The 19212-nt window shown below is 50.3% G+C and overlaps 1 protein-coding gene across 7 annotated transcripts in view; it reads right to left on the reverse strand.

The window, feature by feature from the left end:
- Window positions 1–19212, reverse strand: part of GDAP1L1 (ganglioside induced differentiation associated protein 1 like 1) — a 52690-nt gene that overhangs the window by 25572 nt on the left and 7906 nt on the right. For 3 of the 7 annotated variants that reach the window (XR_011379875.1, XM_070051820.1, XM_070051819.1), the window contains exon 2: window positions 436–577. Coding sequence is in view for 2 of the 7 variants with exons in the window: in XM_008274466.4 (XP_008272688.2) it covers window positions 436–615 (180 nt within the window). In the remaining 5 variants the exon portion in view is untranslated. Of the gene's footprint in view, window positions 1–435; window positions 715–739; window positions 846–19212 lie in introns of those variants that run through there. The other 4 variants (XR_519789.4, XM_008274466.4, XM_070051821.1 and 1 more) reach the window with 3 other exon arrangements.

Here is a 19212-nt window from a genome sequence, read left to right on the forward strand (position 1 = left end):
TGGGTTAACTCCTTCCCTCTCAGCTCAAGATAGAAGGTGGGGCATGGCTGCGGGGGACAGACTCTCCAAGCCCCAGCAGGACGAAGGCCCCATCTAGGACAGGGGGCAGAGGAGCAGTGACCTGCGCCAGGGTCTGCGATGCGGCCCCTGGGGCAGGACCCCAGGAGGTTTTTCTGCCTTCCATCCCCTCCACTGCGCGCCCCACCCCCAGCACCTGTGCCCCCCGCGGCCGCCCCCGCAGCAGAGCCCAGGCCCGTCCTCTTGTCTTTGTCTCTCTCCTGAGCCCCTCAGCACGCCGCGCCTTTCGGGGTGGGGATGGGGAAGAGGCAGAATGGGCGCCCCTGGAATTGGGGGGCTGCGCTCCTGGAGCCCGCACAGGGCCAGCCACCTCCTGGGAGCACCCCCTCCGCCATCTCGGGAGCCCCCAGGCCCTACCTTCTGCGAGCTGAAAGACTGGGTCCAGTGGTACAGAACCAGGCTCTCCTTGGGCCGATGGGCGGGGCTGGCCGCCTCGGGCGCGTCGGGGGCCTCCGCCGGCTTGGCCACATCGCTCTCCAGCGCCGAGATGGGCCACCAGCTGCAGTTGGTGGGGGTCAGGTTATTGGGGGTCGCCATGACGGCCCGCAATCGCAGGGAGCCAGGAAGGAGGCTCCGGCGGCGCGGCGCGACTCGCTCTCGCCCAGCATCACATGGCCTCGCCGAGCCTGCCCCCTCCCTCCCGATGAATGTCATTACTCACTGGGCCGGTGGGGGAGGGGCCGGGGATCCCGGGAGCGCCTCCCCCCCTCCCCCAGCCCCCTGCCTCGCAGCCGCCGCCCCGGGCCCGCGCCCGCCCGGAAAGCCACCAGTTCCTCGGTGGCGTCAGTCTCCTGGGAAGGGGTGCAAGGAAGCGCAAGCAGCTCCTAGGACGTGGCCGGTCACCCGCCAAAGATGCCACCATGACAGACGCATTCCTGCCTTCCAAGGAGCAGACACCTCTCAGGACAACTGGTGTGGCAGAGCTCTCCTCCGTTTGGAAAGCAGTGCCCAGAACCAGCGGGCCTCTCTTTGAAGCTGCTATTTGCTGACTCTCCTTCCCCCTACAAGGGTCTCTGGGGCAGAAGGGAACACACTCCGATTTATTTTACACACATACTGTGGGCCCAGGCACGGTTCGCCCAGTCAGCCCCCACAAGAATCCCCTTAGCCTCGTTTTACAGGGGAGGAAACTGAGGCACCAAGAGGTTAAGTGACCTTGCCCAAGGTCACCTGCCTACTGAGCGGTGGAGCTGAGGCTTGAACTTGGGCAGTCTGGCTTCAGCGTTCCTGCTCCTAGCCACAAGGTCAAGAAAACATAATAATATAAACAACAGCACAGCAGGCATTTATCAACCTGAGCAGGTGAGTCATGGCCAGAGGTCACACCTTCCCCAGGAAACCAAGACACAACCAGCGTCCAAATAAAGCGGTGATGCCTCTGCCGTCACACAATCTATCCTAAACTTCCGAGAACTTGGACATCCCGTTCCCTAACACGCCATGCTCCCCTTACCATGGAAGTGTGTTGCATTTATTTGCCACTGAGTGAACAGAAGCAGATGTTGAGATGGCAGATGCAAATGGAAGTACTAGGAAGGTGAGCTCAGTTTGTCCCCATCTCCTGCTACACCTCTGCTTCTAAGACTTCTGGGCACGGCAACCTGGATCGCAAGCACAGCCCACGAGGAGTCGGCTCCTTCCTTCCTCTGGTGGTAGGGGTTCTGGGTCCACGGCCTTCCCTATGTTCTCGGCTGCCAGAGGCAGGGAACTGTGTTCTCTATGACATCCCTGGTGTTACATTAACCTCCCCTGCTAGCAAATTCTTCTTGTTACCCTTTTACAGAAATTGTTTTCCTTCTTTCCCTTCAGAATTTGTTGTTCACTGATTTTGCAAAGGAGGACATGGTACGTTTTATGGGAAAATTGAAATATCTGTGAACTCAAGGAAGAAATTTGTTCGGGACGGAAACTGTGGCCCTACCTGTGGCTGCACCTGACTGCATCCTGGGAGCCTAGCAGCAGTGGTACTCAAACGTGAATTTACTCCCTCAGCCTGCACTGACTGTGGGCCACTGCGCCCGGCGCCACGGACGCAGCACTGAGTAACACAAGCAGGACTTTCTGGCACTGTTTGCTTTGTTCATCCAGCAACACTCCTTGGAAATCTGTTTCCTGCACAAAATGCCTAATCCATACTTCATAACATGGGTACCATCAGCTCCTATTGTTGGACATGTATGTTGTCTCTAGTCTTTTGTTACAAAAATGAAGCTGCCATGGATATCCTTATTCATTGTGGAATTTGAGTAAAATCCACGTTAAATTCTTAGACGTGGAACTGCTGGATTAAAGCACATGTCTTTGCCAACGTCCCTCCGAACAGGTTCCAAGTTCCACTAATAATAGAGGAAAATACTCATTCCCTACACCCCTGCCAAAACAGTATGTTTTCAAACTTCTTAAAAAAAAAAAAAAACAACCAAAACTCTTCTTTTATTTGAGAGGGGGTGGGGAGAGAGAGAGAGAATGAATCCCATCCACTGGTTTACTACCCAAATGCCCCACAAAGACCAGAGAATTCAACCCAGGTCTCTCATGTGGGTGGGTGGCAGGAATCCAATCACGCCATCATCGCCACCCGCCCAGGGTCTGCATTAGCAGGAAGCTGGAGTCAAGAGCTGTAGCTCGGCCTTGAGCCCAGGTACTCCGATGCAGGACGCAGGCATCTGAACTGGTGTTTTAACCACTAGACAACACCTGCCCCCAAACTTTAATTTTTCATTGTCAATCTACGGCTAGAAAGTAGTATCTTTTTTTAAAAAATTTCATTAGATAAAAAATTCAAACTTGAAAATTCAAAGAAAATAGCTCAACGAATACTCAGATACCCATCATCCAGATATAATAATAGTTCAAAATTTGTGAGGGGCTGGCACTGTGGCTTAGTAGACTAAGGCACTGCCTGCAGTGCCAGCATCCCATATGGGCACTGGTTCCTGTCCTGCCTGCTCCACTTTTTTTTTTTTTACAGGCAGAGTGGACAGTGAGAGAGAGAGACAGAGAGAAAGGTCTTCCTTTGCCGTTGGTTCACCCTCCAATGGCCGCCGCGGCCGGCGCGCTGCGGCCGGCGCACCGCGCTGATCCGATGGCAGGAGCCAGGAGCCAGGTGCTTCTCCTGGTCTCCCATGGGGTGCAGGGCCCAAGCACCTGGGCCATCCTCCACTGCACTCCCGGGCCACAGCAGAGAGCTGGCCTGGAAGAGGGGCAACCGGGACAGAATCCGGCGCCCCGACCGGGACTAGAACCCGGTGTGCCGGTGCCGCAAGGTGGAGGATTAGCCTAGTGAGCCGCGGCGCCGGCCCTGCCTGCTCCACTTCTGATCCAGCTCTCTGCCATGGCCTGGGAAAGCAGTGGAAGATGGCCCAAGTGCTTCGGCCCCTGCACCCGCATGGGAGATTTGGAGGAAGCTCCTGGCTCCTGGCTTTGGATCGGTGCAGCTCTGGCCACTGTGGCCATTTGGGTAGTAAACCAGCAGATGGAAGACTTTTCTGTCTCTCCCTCTGTCTGTAATTCTACCTTTCAAACAAATAAATAAAATCTTTTAAAAAAAATTGTCATTTTTGTTTGGTTGGGGGAGGTGATGTATTTTGAAATAAACTATAGGCATGATGATATTTTGCCAACTAAATTCTTCTTCATAAAGTATCAGTTACTTTATATCTAAGCCAGGTCATTTTCTTACACAAACACAACTTTCACATTTAAAAAATTTATAAGACTGTAAAAATCTGATTCATATTCCATTTCTCCAGTTTTCTCCAGAAATGTCTTTATAGCAGATTTCAACCAGGATCCATCCAGTCAAGGACCATCCAGCAAATCTTGCTTCATCTCTCAAGCGTCTCAGTGAGAATGGACCTCACTCCTTTTCCCCTGGGCACTGACTCATGAGCGGACTGGGCCGGTGTCTCATACAATGTCTGGGATTTGGTTGCTTCCTCTGGCGTCCTTTCAGTTCTTATACTCTCCCCTAAATCTTCTATAAATTACTATCTAGATTGATGGATGCATTAGATTTAGGTTAAAATTCTGGGGGCAGGAATTTAGTTAATCCTGCAAGGGTGGTGCTGCGTGCTCCATTTCACCTGCATCAGGAGGCACACCATGTCCTGACCCCCACTATAAATGATGCCAACCTTGATTACGTGGTTTAGGGGATGCCCACACGTCTCTGTGGCACCAATGTCCATTTCTCCACGGCCAAGCAGTACGTGTGGATGTCCAGAATCTCGCCCACTGGGAGTCCTTCACTGAGTCAGCAGCAGAGGTTGTGAAATGATGACTTTCTAACTTGGTCCTTTTGTCTGCATTTATCAGCTGCCATTCTTTATTTGAATTTGATGAATTATGAGAGAAGCTGATCATGCTTCCAAATGTCTAAATGTCATTTTAATTTCTTTGTTGGAGAACTGTCTGTTTCCGCGAGGGCCTGAGCAATTACAGCGCAGCAGGGAAGTGCTGTGACTGGGACCAGGAAAGGTGGTGGAGAGCTGGGCAGGAGCCTCCTGTTTTCTGAGGGAATGCTTAATCTGTAAAAGCACTTATCTTTTCTAAGTCGAATCTTGATGGTTGTTTAGGATTAAAGCTCTCTAAAAAATTGGTTTGAGATACAAAATCCAAATCTCCGAAGGTATACTTCAATTGTGATTTCTTAAATTGTGATTCAAAACCAATAAGCCTCTCTGTCTTAATCATGGACGTAAGTGTCCCCAGGGAGGGTATAAAACATGCAGTCCCCTTCAAGATCCAAGTTTTCCTAAGGGAGCAAAGACTGTCATTATTAACAAGGCAACACAAGCTGGGACAATTGAGATAAATGTTCCACTTCTCTAAAGTCTCCATCACACAATCTTAGTCTCCTGGTTCTTGTTTCCAGAACACTAATTCCATTCATTGAGTATAGTTCTAATTACCAAGAACTTGAAAAAAATGTCACTTTTGTTCCTCAGACCACTTCAAATCCTGAGTGGATTAAAAGAGTAGGGTAGAGGGCTGACAGATTGGACACACCGAGCTTTGCAGAATTTTTGTCCATAAAAATGATTATGAAATTAAGTTAAAAGATAAGCCTTGGGCTGGAAGAAATATCCACAACTTATATAAGGTCAGAGAAATACACATCATATATAAAAAGCTCCTACAAATCAATAACAAGTAGTTAAAATTTTACAAAAGACAGAGGGTATAAACAAAACATAATAAAATTGCAATGTGGACACTGTGATTATTTCTCGAATACACATTCTACCCCACCTGCCATTCCCCACCTCAGCACGTTGCAGCCATTGGAGAGGGGGTGGGACTCACCTACTCCTATGCTCAGTGGTCAAAGCCAATCAGAGCATTCCCACCAACCCTTGCTCCAGTGATTGATTCTAATATCAGCCCATCAGCCCAGGGCATTGCCCTGCTAGTCCAGGGGTAGTCCTGCCACAGTAAAGCTTGGGGTTTGTGTAACATTTGGGGGCTGTCTTCCCGCCCACTCTGGGAGTTGGTGAGGAGGCCTGTAGCCTCAGCTGCTCCTGCAGGCATTCTGGAGGGGAGTCAGACTTGGCTGAAGCTGATGGTAAAGGGAGATGGGGTGTTGAACTAGGAAACAAAGTGAGCTCTGGATGAAATCACTGAGTTGCTACCTTAGGCATCCCTAAGGCACCAGCCCACGATGGACTTGCCAGTTATAAAAGCCAATGATTGGGGCTGGCGCTGTGGTGCAGTGGGTTAACGCCCTTGCCTGAGGCGCCGACATCCCATATGGGCGCTGGTTCGAGACCCAGCTGCTCTACTTCTGATCCAGCTCTCTGCTGTGGCCTGGGAAAGCAGTAGAGGATGGCCCAAGTCCTTGGGCCCCTGCACCCACGTGGGAGACCTGGAAGAAGCTCCTGGCTCCTGGCTCCGGATCTGCCCAGCTCTGGCCATTGCAGCCAATTGGGGAGTGAACCATCGGATGGAAGACCTCTCTCCCTCTCTCTCTCTCTGCCTCTCCTCTCTGTGTAACTCTGACTTTCAAATAAATAAATAAATCATAGAAATTAAAGCCAATGATTCCCTACTTGCAATCCCCAAATCCAACAAGTCATGACCCAAAAGTCTCCCTTCTTTATCGCTCTGCTCACTTTGGGGCAACATCTGACCTGAAATGAAAGGAGGGTACTTTCTGTGTATTTATCTGACTCTCCCTGGAGAATAGCACTGTGTTTGATTAAGTGCTGTTCTCTTTGGGGTCGGACATGGCAGATGGAAGACCTCTGTTTCTGACTCTCTTCTGCCTTTCAAATAAAATGAAATTTTAAGAAATAGCAGCACTGGGGCCACGCCACGTTGCAGCGGGACAGGCTGCCTCCTGAGCACTGGAGTCGCACAGGGGCGCCATTCTGAGTCCTGGCTACTCCACTTCTGATCCAGCTCCCTGCTGAAGCACCCGTGAAGGCAGTGGAGCACGACCCAGGTGCTTGGGCCCCTGCCACCCATGTGGGAGACCTAGATGAAGGTGTGGCTCCAGGCCTCGGCTTGGCCCAGCCCTCTGGGGATTTGGCCCTGCCATTTGGGGAGTGAACCAGCAGATGGAAGATCTCTCTCTCTCTCTCTCTCTTTAACTCTGCTTTCAAATAAATGTCTTAAAAAAAAAAAAAAAAAAGAGGTGCTTTTCCCAGCCTCCACAGGGTACGTCACATCCTCTGGATGGCCCTGCACTACCTTTCTGAGATCCTATGAAATCCGAATTCCAAATTCCCATTTCAGATAAGAGACTGTGGATTTCTTATGGGAGAAGAAGTTGGCAGAACATAACAAGCCTTTAAAGTGTGCCTACACTTTGATTCTGGGGCTTGACTTTTTAGGAACTGATCCTATGGAAACCATTGGTAGTTACACAGTCTCAGTCCCACCCTAGGCCTGTTCAGCAAGAACCCACAGTTCTGCCAGACTCCCAGGAGACCCGCATGCACGTTAAGTGTGAGGAGCTCTGTTCTAAGGGACATAGGCTCTTTTTGGAAGAACAGCAGATAAGTCCCTCCAGTCAGGGTTGGTCTGTCTTCTCTTCCCCACGTACCTCCTGAAGCTGCGGAATCTTTGCTAGGGTCACCAGCATAGGCTGTCCTCAAAGAGCTGGGCCTTGTTGCCCTCTTGCTGTGACCATCTGTTCATAGTTGCTTTGCTGGAAAAGCTGGGCATGTGCACTGCCTGATGAATCAACAGGGAGCTTGCCCCCCCTCCCTGCCAAGGAGGGACATCACAGATTTGGGGAAGAGACTGTAGGATGGGACACTTCATCCAAAGAGGATCTAAAGGTTGTTTTATGAAGCTCTGGGACCAATTAGAGGAAGTTACAGGGAGAGAAGCTGCAGTTCAAAATAAAGAAAAGTTTCAAATAAGCAGCAAAGGCCTGAGTTGCAGGGTGGCGGCTGAGCTAACTGTTTCCAGAAGGGGACACGCATTCTGAGGCAACTCTGGGCTGGGTGTGAGTTTGAAGTAGGTGTCTGCTTGGGACTGAAACCCATAGTCTCCTCAAAGGCAAGAGGCCGGGCATGCAGTGAGAAAAGGATGGAGAGTGAGAAAATTCAGGGGCTACCATGGCAGAGCCGTGGGTCATGAAGGCTGGCTGGCTAAACAAGAACTTGTGTTTCTGTATGAAATGCTTCCAGTGTTAGTCTCCACCAATTGCAAGCTCAGTGGGGTGAACGACTGGGCTGTTGAGCTGCAGCACCTGCCACAGGTGCTGGCACAGAACAGTATTTGACCAATAGGTATTTGTTGTCTTAAATTTGGTTTGAAATGAAATTTGTCTCTTGCTTGTCTATCTTACAGGTAAACCTTGCACGCTATGAGATAATTTGGATTCTTTCATGTTCTTTAAGTCGTTTTTGTTTTATGTTCAAATGTTCCTTTCCTTGTTTTCTCATTACATTCTAATTCTTTTTCATCTAGCTCTGTTGTGGGTACTTCAAAAGGCTCGTGGAAAATGGAGTTTAACAGATAACTTTATTTTGGTGCACAAAAACTGAAAGTCCACGCATAGTTTTTTCCTAATATGCATTTCCCACAAACTTTTTGAACGCTGCCTCATATTTGTACTGCATTCTTTGCAACAGTGAAACAACTAAGATATACAAAATGTCCCATAAACGGGGTCAAGAACTTCTCTGGAGCTGAAACACACAACTTTATTGGGTTCAGGGACTCCCTTCCTCCAAAGCCCATCCCCCAGGAAGAACCCCTTTTCTGGAAAGACCTCAGCAGATTGCCAACAGCTGGGTCTCTGGGTGGGCGGCATTATGGGTATTCTGTAGGAACCACTTTCTGCTTGGTTGGACTGTTTCTTCTTTTTTCCCCCATTTTGAACAACCATTACTTTCAAGTGAGAAAAAATAATAAATAGGAACCAGGCTTGTTCTAAACTCTACTTTAAATCTCTAGTTTATTTTAGCCAGCTCTATCTAACTGGTTATGTTCTTATTAGAGAAAATTGCAAAATGGAATGAATGCTTTCAAAAGTTAACCAGTCCAAGAAGGTCAAGTGACTCACTTGGCCCAGGCAGGCATCAGGGCAGGGCCAGGACTCAGGTCCTTTCCCTCCCCACTGGGAGCCTCTCACCCTCCTCTTTTTTTTTTTTTTTTTTTTTTTGACAGGCAGAGTGGACAGTGAGAGAGAGAGACAGAGAGAAAGGTCTTCCTTTTGCCGTTGGTTCACCCTCCAATGGCTGCCGCAGTTGGTGCGCTGCGGCCGGCGCACCACGCTGATCCGATGGCAGGAGCCAGGTACTTATCCTGGTCTCCCATGGGGTGCAGGGCCCAAGCACCTGGGCCATCCTCCACTGCACTCCCTGGCCACAGCAGAGAGCTGGCCTGGAAGAGGGGCAACAAGGGACAGAATCCGGCGCCCTGACCGGGACTAGTACCCGGTGTGCCGGCACCGCAAGGCGGAGGATTAGCCTAGTGAGCCGCGGCGCCGGCCACCCTCCTCTCTTAAGTGATGCCCAGAGTCCCAGGCATCCAATGCCCTGCAACATGGACACCTCCACCCCTCCCCCCGACATGATCTGTGTGGATTCTAGCGTGGAGAGAGCATTAGACCATTCAGCCTCCACACACGCCTTTGCTTTACTGGAAACCCACACTGTACTGCGATCATACAGAATTGCTGGCGCAAGTCCTGTCCCTGGCACCAGGGCCAGCAGCTCTCTGCCCGCTCTGGAAGTCTGCTTATTAGGTGATTCCAGTCCACGTGACCTGCAGAGCCTGCTGGTAGGTTTATGCCATGTCTGCCGTGTGGGATACTTTCTTGGGAATATCCAGGTGATCCTGACAAGTCCTCAGACTTTTTCCAGGCTGGCTGGCTCTCGTTTGCACTGGGTCACGTGGAAAGAGTCAGGCACTGTTCCAGGGGTCGCTGCCATGCTGGGCAGGGGTGAGGAGGGCTCTGCTTCATGTCCACTCTGTTGGGACTTGGCAGAAGTAAGGGAATTGAACTCCAGCAGAGCCTCAGCTAGCAGCTCTGGGCTCCGCAGAAGTGCCAGGGGGCTTGGAGATCAGGTTTCCAGGCTGAGAACTGAGCAGGAGGGTGCCCCCACCCCTGGTGTTTGGTGAGTGTCCTGGATTCTCTGAGGTCAGCCCCAGGATGCATTTTGTTTGGAGCCCTGGTCTGCAGGGAGGGGCATCTCTAGGCCGAGATTTTTTTGTTTGTTTGTTTGTTTTTCATCCACTGGTTCACTCCCCAGATGGCCGTAATGGCTGAAGCTGTGCCAATACGAAGCCAGGAGCCAGGAGCTTCTTTCTGGTTTCCCACACGGGTGCAGGAGCCCAACAATCATCTCGGCCAGGGCCGGCACTGTGGTGTAGCAGGTGAAGCTGCCACCTGCAGTGCCGCCATCCCATATGGGCACCGGTTTGAGTCCTGGCTGCTCCACTTCCAATGCAGCTCTCTGCTATGGCCTGGGAAAGCAGTAGAAGACCCAAGAGTTGTTGGGCTCCTGCACCCATGTGGGAAACCAGAAAGAAGCTCCTGGCTCCTGGCTTCGTATTGGCACAGCTTCAGCCATTACAGCCATCTGGGGAGTGAACCAGTGGATGGTTCCTGCGTCTAGGTGTCCACTGGGAGAAGGTGCTTTAGAAGAGCCATAGAGAAATTCTTGAAGGCCAGAGAGTGGGAGACTTGAACCTGTAGTGCTGACAGCTTCCCACGGCCCACAGAGCAGCCTTCTTTCTATACCTACCAGGGAAAAACATCATTGAAACTTAAGATCGTCCATAAACTAACAGTCAAAGAGAGGCAGATTTAAAAAAAAATCTTTAATGAGTTTCAAAAGAATTACAGAAATAATACATGTCCTTCATAATTCAAATACAGAAATAACTCCATTATTCTGAAGGGGTATAAAATAAAATAAGAACTCATTTTTCAATTATTTGATTACAGATGAAAAAAATGAAGGGGTGAGGGTTAAGTGGAGCAGTTCGCCACTTGGGGCACCCCCATCCCACATGGGAGTGGCTTCCTGCCTAATACACTTCCTGGGAGGTACCAGGTGACAGCTCAAGTACTTGGGTTCCTGCCACCCACAGGGGAGACCCTGAGTTAGCTCCTGGCCTGAGCCTGGCCCAGTTCCAGCTGTTGCAGTCACTTGGGGAGTGAACCAGTGGATTGGCAATCTCTTTCTCTCTTCCTTTCAAATTAAATCAATTAATTCATCCAAATTTTTTTTTTCAAAAATGACAATATTGGGGCCAGCACTGTGGCGTAGTAGGCTAAGCCTCTGCCTATGGTGCCAACATCTCATATGGACACCAGTTCATGTCCCAACTACTCCTCTTCTGATCCAGTTCCCACTTCTGACTGGGAAAACAGTGGAAGACGGCCCAAGTGCTTGGGCCCCTGCACCTGTGTGGGAAATGAGGGAGAAGCTCCTGGCTCCTGGCTTCGGATCAGCTCAGCTGCGGCCGTTGTGGCCATTGGGGGAGTGAGCCAACAAATGGAAGACCTCTCTCTCTCTCTGTCTCTCCCTCTGTCTGTAACTATACTTCCCAAATAAATATCTAAAATCTTTTAAAAAAAAAAAAAAAGAATGAATGCCCAGCACTGGCAAGGGCTGAGGGCAGGATGTCCAGCCTTGGCACTACTGAGGCACGATTCTGTGCTGTGTGGGATTTGCCCTGCCGAGGAGTGTTGTAGGATGGTGAGCAGCGTCCTGAGGTCTACCCATTAGACAGCAGTGGCACCTCCATCACCATCCCTAGACTGTTGCAACTGAAAACGCCCCAGGCACTGCCCATATGTCCCCTTGGGGGACACAATCACCTGCAGGTGAGAACCACTCTGGGCAATGAGCACTCTGAACACCTCTGCTGCATAGACTGGCGTCTGCTTTCACTGTCGAATACGAAACTCTGTCGCCAGGACCTTCACTGCAAAATCCACTTAAACGTGTACCAACTTGCTGCACATACATTTTAACTCAGCACCCCTGGTAATGCTTAAAACTTGGAAATAGGCCAAAAGACATGGGTAGGAAATCAGGTAAATGCACATCCCTGGAAAAGAATTAGGCGTCTCTGATGTGGAGGTCTTCAAGATGGAAATTAAGGGGACGAGGCGAGTGTGCAGACGGCAGAGAGGGTATTTTTTAAACATGTAAAGAACACAACCGAGCGCAGGTGTCTGCAAGCCCTGGAAAGCGACACAGAGAAACACACAGGGCCCGCCAGGCATCTCTGTAGTGCAGGATGGAGGGGAGGGAGGAGCACACGGGATTTTCCACTTCTACTCCATTTCAGCGGCGCTTGCTTGCGTCACCTTACAAGGCCATTGCAGCAGAATGGAGATAAGAAGAAGAGTGAGAAGAGGGAAGGAACGGGGGGAAGAACTCTCACTGGAGGCCCTGCCGTGCGCTGCCGGCCCACTCCGCGCCACCTGACCAGATCCTCCAAGTTGGCAGAGAGGATGGGGAAACTGAGACTGAGAGGGTGGTGACTTGCCCAAGGCCCACAGGCAGTGCAGGGCACCTGTCTCCAGAGTCCTGGCTGCTACTATCTGTGGCGATGCCCCGGTCACAGGAGCAGGTCCCGCGCAGGCTGTGGCAGCACCGGGCCTCACATCCACCTGCATTTGAGCTGCGTCTCCACTCCTTCAACCCCTCTGCAGCTTTAATTCCCTCCCATGGGGCTGGCAATCTTCTCCCCAAAGCCATTTCCCCCTCGGGCTCTCCCCCTCTGAAGGGGCTGGGGGTCTGACTCTGGCCTCCGCAGCTCAACCCAAGGCTTTGCCTCTGGGTTCTGCAAATCAGATAAGTACAGGCACCACGAGGCGGCCCTGTCACCACAGCGGCAGGAGAGTGGCGGTGGTGGCAGCAACAGTGTCGATGGTTGATAACCTTTCTTTCCAGCAGCTGGTCAGCGTTTCCCAGAGACTCTGAACAGTTCCTACCTTCTCAGCCAGGCGCCCCGGGTGCAGAAGTCTATGCTAAGAAAATCATCAGACTCCTGGTCAGATGTAGCTGCAGGTAGAGACATGTGTATTTTTATGTGAATATATTCACAGATTTTTAGTTCAGAGTTCTTTGCTACAGTAAATATATACTTCTAATCGTCCCAAACCAGAAGAATGGTTAACTACGAAATAAATTATGAATATGTGTATATGATGGACTATTATACTTTTTATAGTCACGTTTTGAGGACTATTTTATGATATGAAGAAAGGTTCACAATAAATGAAAAAAGTCTACAAAGCTTGTACACAGTTTATCAGCAATTAACATCAAACACATTTCCATTTAAAATATGAATAATAAGTAGCAGGCAGGCCTCTTCCATCATGTCATCCTGCCCATACTCCAAGGTAGCTCCTATCAGTATTTCTGCTTTCAGAGAAGTGAATGGGGGCACAGCGCCTGGGCAGCATGTTCAAGGCCATGCAGGGGTGGGGCAGGCGAGGCACGGCTTCCGCTAGGGCTGCTCTGGCTCTGACGCACACTGCACGCTAGGACAAAACCCTAGGGCTGGTGACCTTCTTTTTATGCTTTTCTGAATTATCTATAGAGGCAGTGTTTTCTTTTGTTAAAATTAGTTGTTACTAGGATATTAACATATTAACAATATTTCCAAAGTATGGGGGACAGGTATCCAATGATGGAGGTGGCAAGTCCAAGTTCAATTTGATTGATTAAATTGAAGGGCCTGGAAAGGGCCAGAAAACCAGGCGTAGAGGGAACGATAACCTGTTCCTTCCAGAGTACATCATGCTTCACCAGCTTTTGTGGGACAGCCCCGTGGACGACTGGCAGCCCCATGGCCCCAGAGGGGTGCAGCTGGGACGCAAGCATGAGTTAGACATACACGTCTGGCCCCACCAGCAGGTGGGTGCGGCCTGAAGCAGTAGCAGGCATTTCCTGTCTGCCTGACCTTCCCCGCTATTCCCCACTCCCCCTCTCTTTGGGTAACAGAAACGGATTTTCCCCTTGGGAGAACTGCCCTGCCTTCCGACAGGCCTGGCGAATCACCGTGGGCACAGCCACCAAGACGGCTGTAGAGGAGAACATCTCTTCAAATCAAAACCAATGCGTTTCTGCTGCGGCTCAACCTCAATTCCCAGTGTGCTGGCAGCTCCCCAGCCATTCAGCCGAGGCCTCCACTGCTCAGGGAATCTTGGTTGAACTCTGGGTTTGAAATTTGATTTTCTTGTGTCCACAGGGAGGTAACAGCCTGCCAATCTCACTTCACTGAGGGAGAAAAGCTCTTCCTACTTTCTAAACTCTTCCCTTTGTGGACCAAGAGTTTGCTGTGGGGAGCAGAGCTAGGGTTTTTATTTATTTATTATTATTATTATTATGCACGTGCAGAGATGATACAATCTAAGATTAAAGACAAGTTCCCAAGGAACAGGAAGGGCCAGAGCCTTCTGGTACTGCCAAGGAATAAAGCAGGACAAGCGTTCAGATGCAAGTGTCTACCGACCCTCCTCTAAGGCCAAATCCCCCGGGCAGGGCTAAGAAGCACCCGGACAGGCTTGGAGGATTTTGGTACTCCACTTCTTCCCTGAGCACAGTCCAGGCAAAGCACTGGGCACCAGAAATGCCTCCTGCTGACCATGACACTGCACCAAGTGGGCACCTAAGATATAAAAGTAGCCTTGGGAGTGGTGTGGTGGTAACAGTAGCTCTCTGCATTTCTCTTGCGCCGGGAGTGCCTGGCCGGTGATCTGGAAGCATCTGAATCTCTAGTGATGTGCTTGGATGAAAGCTGTGAGGGCTGTGGCCCATGAAGATATCACAACTAAAGACAATGGCAATTTTCACTCTTCTAAGTAATACTGCTTTGGAATTAAATCAGGCCAGCCCCTCCGTAACCCATAGTGCCTGGGGCTAAGTCCAGAGCAGCCATGTGGTGGTGACGACCAGCAAAGGGAAGGGAACAGCAGCTGCCCCGTGAAGCTCATCCACCACCCCCTTAACCCAGATGCCACCCTGGAAGAAGGAAGAGAGGAGAAACCCTGACGTATTGAACGTGTATGTGTAAAGCAGAGTGCTATAGACCGGAAGGGACTGGAGCACCTGCTAATGATGAGAGGGTGCGAGTTTGAGAGGAAGAGATCAGCTGGGAAATGCAGAGGAAGCTGCGCTGGTTGCGCACCTCCAGGTGCCACAGAGGCCATCAGAGCGCCTCTCCCAGGAATCTGACATACAGGGACGACCCAGGATCAAAGACGTGTGGAGCTCAACCACCCTGACGGCAGTGCCCAGAGGCTCCTGGCACCTGGGACAGGCTCTGCTTCCCAGGCTGATGAGGCCTGGTTTAGTTTGTCCTTTTGTTGAGTGAGCTCTCTGGTACCCTTCCAGTACAGTATATTCCCTGTTTGCTCAGGTACATCAGGGTGTCTTTCTATATTATATTCTCCGACACAGGATCATCCAGGAAATAAAGATGAGATGAAGGGAATCAGCTCTCTGACTCTCCCCTTCTGTCACCGTCTTGCAAATAAATTCATAACTAGTCTTATTATTTTTTTTAAAGGCAAGGCCCTGAGGATTAGCAGATGGGCACAGGTGACTGAGGATGTCCCCAGGGGCCAGGAGAGCGAGCCAAGGAGGAGGCTGTACTCAGTGTCAGAGTTCAGAACTCCAGCAATGTAAGAACCGTGCCTGGGCCTGCTGGATTCAGCTACAGGGAGGATATTCACGACCTTGGCGACAAGCACCTCCGTGGGCACCAAAGTCTAGTTGCAGGAGGCTAGAGAGAGACAGACACGGTGAAGAAGGAGACACTGATGATGGCTCTAAATTGGAGGAAAGGTCAGGAGCTTTAAGGGAAATGTAGGTAGAAGGGGAACTTGTGGGTCTGGATTTCACACTTTTTTCATTTCTTTTTTTTCAAACACAAGAGAAGACACGATGTGTTTGCATGTACAGAAACAAATAGTGTGAGTTTCCTGAGGTGGGAGATGGGGGCCAATGTGACACTAGGGTAGGGGGAAGGGACTGGTCTTACGCAGGAGTGGGGGCGGGACGGATGGTGACAGGCAAAGATCAAGGACAGGGCGAGAGCGCTTCTCCCAAGCTTCTGGGGACACAGGTGCACTTTCTGGTGAAACCTTTTTTTTTCTTCCCCTTGGACGGAGTAAGATGCTCAGGAATGTGTAAGCAGAGGGTGAAGAAATACTTTGAGCGATTTAGTTGATTGTCAACATCTGAAGGGCAAGATTAGTTTGGCACACGAAGGACAAGAGCAGGATTCCTGGGAGTTCAAGTGCAGAACCCACTGAACGCTCACACCAAGACACAGCTTAAAGAACCAATTAAAGAACCAAATCCAAGCTCTCTGAAACTGGGGAGGGAGCGATCCCTGCAGGCTGTATTCAACAGCTCTCAGCAAGGGCTCTCAGGTTTTGTTGGGCACACACGTAATTCACTGATGTGGTGTAAAAATCAGAATGGCAGGTTCTCGTTAAGAAGTCTGGCTCCCCCGACCCCTGCTCCTCACCATTCTATGAAATATTTCTCTTAGTTTCTTGTCTGTGTTTTTCAGTGTTTCTTTCTGTATCTACAAGCAACCCAAATATCTATTCTTATTTATTTATTTGAAAGGCAGACACAGAGAGAGACGGAAGGAGAGAAAGAACTCTTATCTGCTGGTTCACTCTCTAAATGGCTGCAACAGCCAGGTCTGAACCAAACTGAAGCCAGGAGCCCAGAACCCTGCCCAGGTCTCCCACACTGGCAGCAGGAGCTCCAGTACTTAGGCCATTTTCTTCTGCCTTCCCAGTCATATTAGCAGGAAGCTGGACTGGAAGCAGAGCAGTCAGGACTTGAACTGGCACTCTGATATTGGGATCACAAATAGTGGCTCAACCCACTGGGCCAAAATGCTGGTTCCCAAATATCTACCCTTATCTGTACATCTTGTTTTCTTCATTATCTTAGAGTTTTCTCAGCACACAAGAGGCTCCCTCCAGCTTTTTTTCTGGTTACAAAGTATTTCCCTGTGGGGACTCACAGGTTTTCTCCTCCAGTTCTCTGCCCACTGACATGGTTGTTGCCAATGTTTTGCTATTGCAACTGATGCTGCAATGAATAACCTTTTGCCTAAGCCATCACTTACATGTACAAATGTCATCTACAGGGTAGCTTTGAGGCTTGTTATTTTAATGGACATTGCCAAATCAACAGGGTTGTCCATTTCACAATCCCACTAGCAGGCCATGAAATGGCCTGCTGCCTGCCCCTGTTCCCCATCTCTGCCAACCCCAGCCAGTGTGCACTGCCACAGACTGGGGTTTCTGCCAATCTGATGGGCTAAGAGTGGTAACTCAGTGCACTCTAAGATTGAGGCTGAGTATCTTCTCCTACATGTCCGGGCCTTGGACTCCCCATCTGTTCATGTCCTCTGCTCACTTTTTGTATTCTACTGCTGCAAAGCTTCTTAAATTGGGGTTTGTGGCTGTCTCAGGCGATCTCAAGGCTCAGATAATGTTCATAATTGGAGAGAGGAAAAGACCAGCTCACTCTAACCCAGTACCTACCTTGTAGCATACAGTTTTTCCTTGTTGTTCTTTTAAAAACTTTGGGGAGGGGTCAGCACTGTTGTGTAGCAGGTAAAGCTTCTGCCTGAGGTGCCAGCATCCCATATGGATGCCGGTTTGAGTCCCAGCTACTCCACTTCCGATCCAGTTCTCTGCTATGGCCTGGGAAAGCAGTAGAAGATGGCCCAAGTCCTTGGGCCCCTACACCTGGGTGAAGCTCCTGGCTCCTGACTTCGGATCGGCGCAGCTCCAGCCGTGGCAGCCAGTTGGGGAGTGAACCAGTGGATGGAAGACCTCTCTCTCTCTGCCTCTCCTTCTCTCTCTGTGTAACTCTGACTTTCAAATAAATAAATCTTAAAAAAAAAAAAAAACCTTCGGGGAGCTTTCTGTTGAAGATTAATATGCACATAGACATATTTGTACTATCTTGCGGCTTGATCACTTTTACAAACTGAACGTATACCCATAACCGACATCAGATCAAGTGGCAGTATTACCGGTGCCCTGATGCCCCCCTCAATACTGCCTCATCTTCACCAGCACACATTCCTGTCTTTTATAGCTTTACTTGTTCTTTTTTTCCATCTTACACCATCCTGATGGTGTCACATAGTTTAAGTTACAAAGTTCAAATGAATGAAAAGTAGAGGGAGAAGGTGAGAGATGTCACTAACCTTGATCTTCACCAGGTTTGAAAGCCCAGAGTGAAGGGCGTCACTGGTTAAGGAAAGAGAACCTACAATCCTAGGGCTCCCTCTGCTGGGGATTGGTAGCAACTGGGAAAATGTCTCCACTCTCGGAGCTCTGAGTCCCGGAGTTCAAGTTGCTGCAGACTGAGTGGGAGCCAGCAGAGAGGTGCAAGTTCAGATCACTGATGACCCCACAAAGTTCTCCTCCATCCACTCCCCATTCTGTTCCCTGACATCTCATGAAAGTCACCACAACAGTAACAGACCCCAGTAGCTTTGGGGACAGGAAGAGAATGACAGGAGAGAGAAGCTTATCAGTCCCCATTTCCCCAGCTCCCACCCACTCCCCTCTGAGACAAGTCTGCCGTGAGAGGCTCTGCTGCTCAAATCCACCATCAGAGTCCCCAGGCCCCAGGCATGGTTCTCAGGAGCCAGCGGGCAACCAGGATTTTTTGCTAAGTGAGACGACTGACCGACGCGCTCCCTGAGCTGGTGCAGTCACTGCATCATGGAAGCACCCAGTGCAGGGCGCTTGCTTAATCTGCACAAGGGGACCAGCGGTTGAGGGAGGGGGAAACGCTAGTGGATGCTTCCTGTCTTTCAGAAACAGGATCTAGCTGAAGATGCAAGAAACGCACAGGCAAAGCCTAGAACAGCCACGTGATGAGGCACCTGGAGTTCCAAGTTAGAGTTACTACAGGATTAGAGATGGGGGAGGCGCTGAGCTGGCAAAGGTGACAGGTGGTAGAGAGGGGAGCGACAGGCTCTCCAGGTGCGGGAGGGGCAGAACCACCTGTGCCAGTGGTGTCCCATGGTAGAAGACCTGCCTGACCACCGTAGGGGTAGGTCCTTTGGTTGTGGGTCCAGGAGTTCTACTTCGTCAGGGACCCAGAGCTGGTCACATTCAGGCAGACGGGCTCAGTAACTGTTGACCGACCGTCTAGAACCAGATGCCCGTTCGGCCATCTGTAGGAGGGAGGACATCCTCCCCATAAATGTCGGTGTTTCCCACCTACGCTTCCCCTGGCCTCTTCCCTCTGGTTATTTCCCATGCCTTCCTGGGGGTCCTCACTCTCTCCTGTGGCTTCAGAGACCCCACAAGCTATTTCCAGTCCCAATCTCCTAGTTGAGCTTCAGATTCGGATTTGGATCTGCTAGGGATTGGTTCCAGCCCCTAACCCTTCCTCAAGGACACCAGGTCTGAGAATGCTGAAGTTCCTTAGCCAGGAAATGACCTACTACCTGCACTGAAACTTTGTGTATCTTCCTGTACCTTCCCGTTATCTCCAGATTACCTCTGATACCTACTATGACGTCAACGCCAAGACGGTAGTTGTTACACTACATTGTTTAGGGAATTGCCAAGAGAAACAGTCTGCACATCTTCAGGACAGAGGCAATTTTTCCCCCCAAATATTTTCGATCTGTGGTTCATTGATT

This window comes from Oryctolagus cuniculus, chromosome 11, assembly GCF_964237555.1.
Source record: "Oryctolagus cuniculus chromosome 11, mOryCun1.1, whole genome shotgun sequence".
NCBI lineage: Eukaryota > Metazoa > Chordata > Mammalia > Lagomorpha > Leporidae > Oryctolagus > Oryctolagus cuniculus.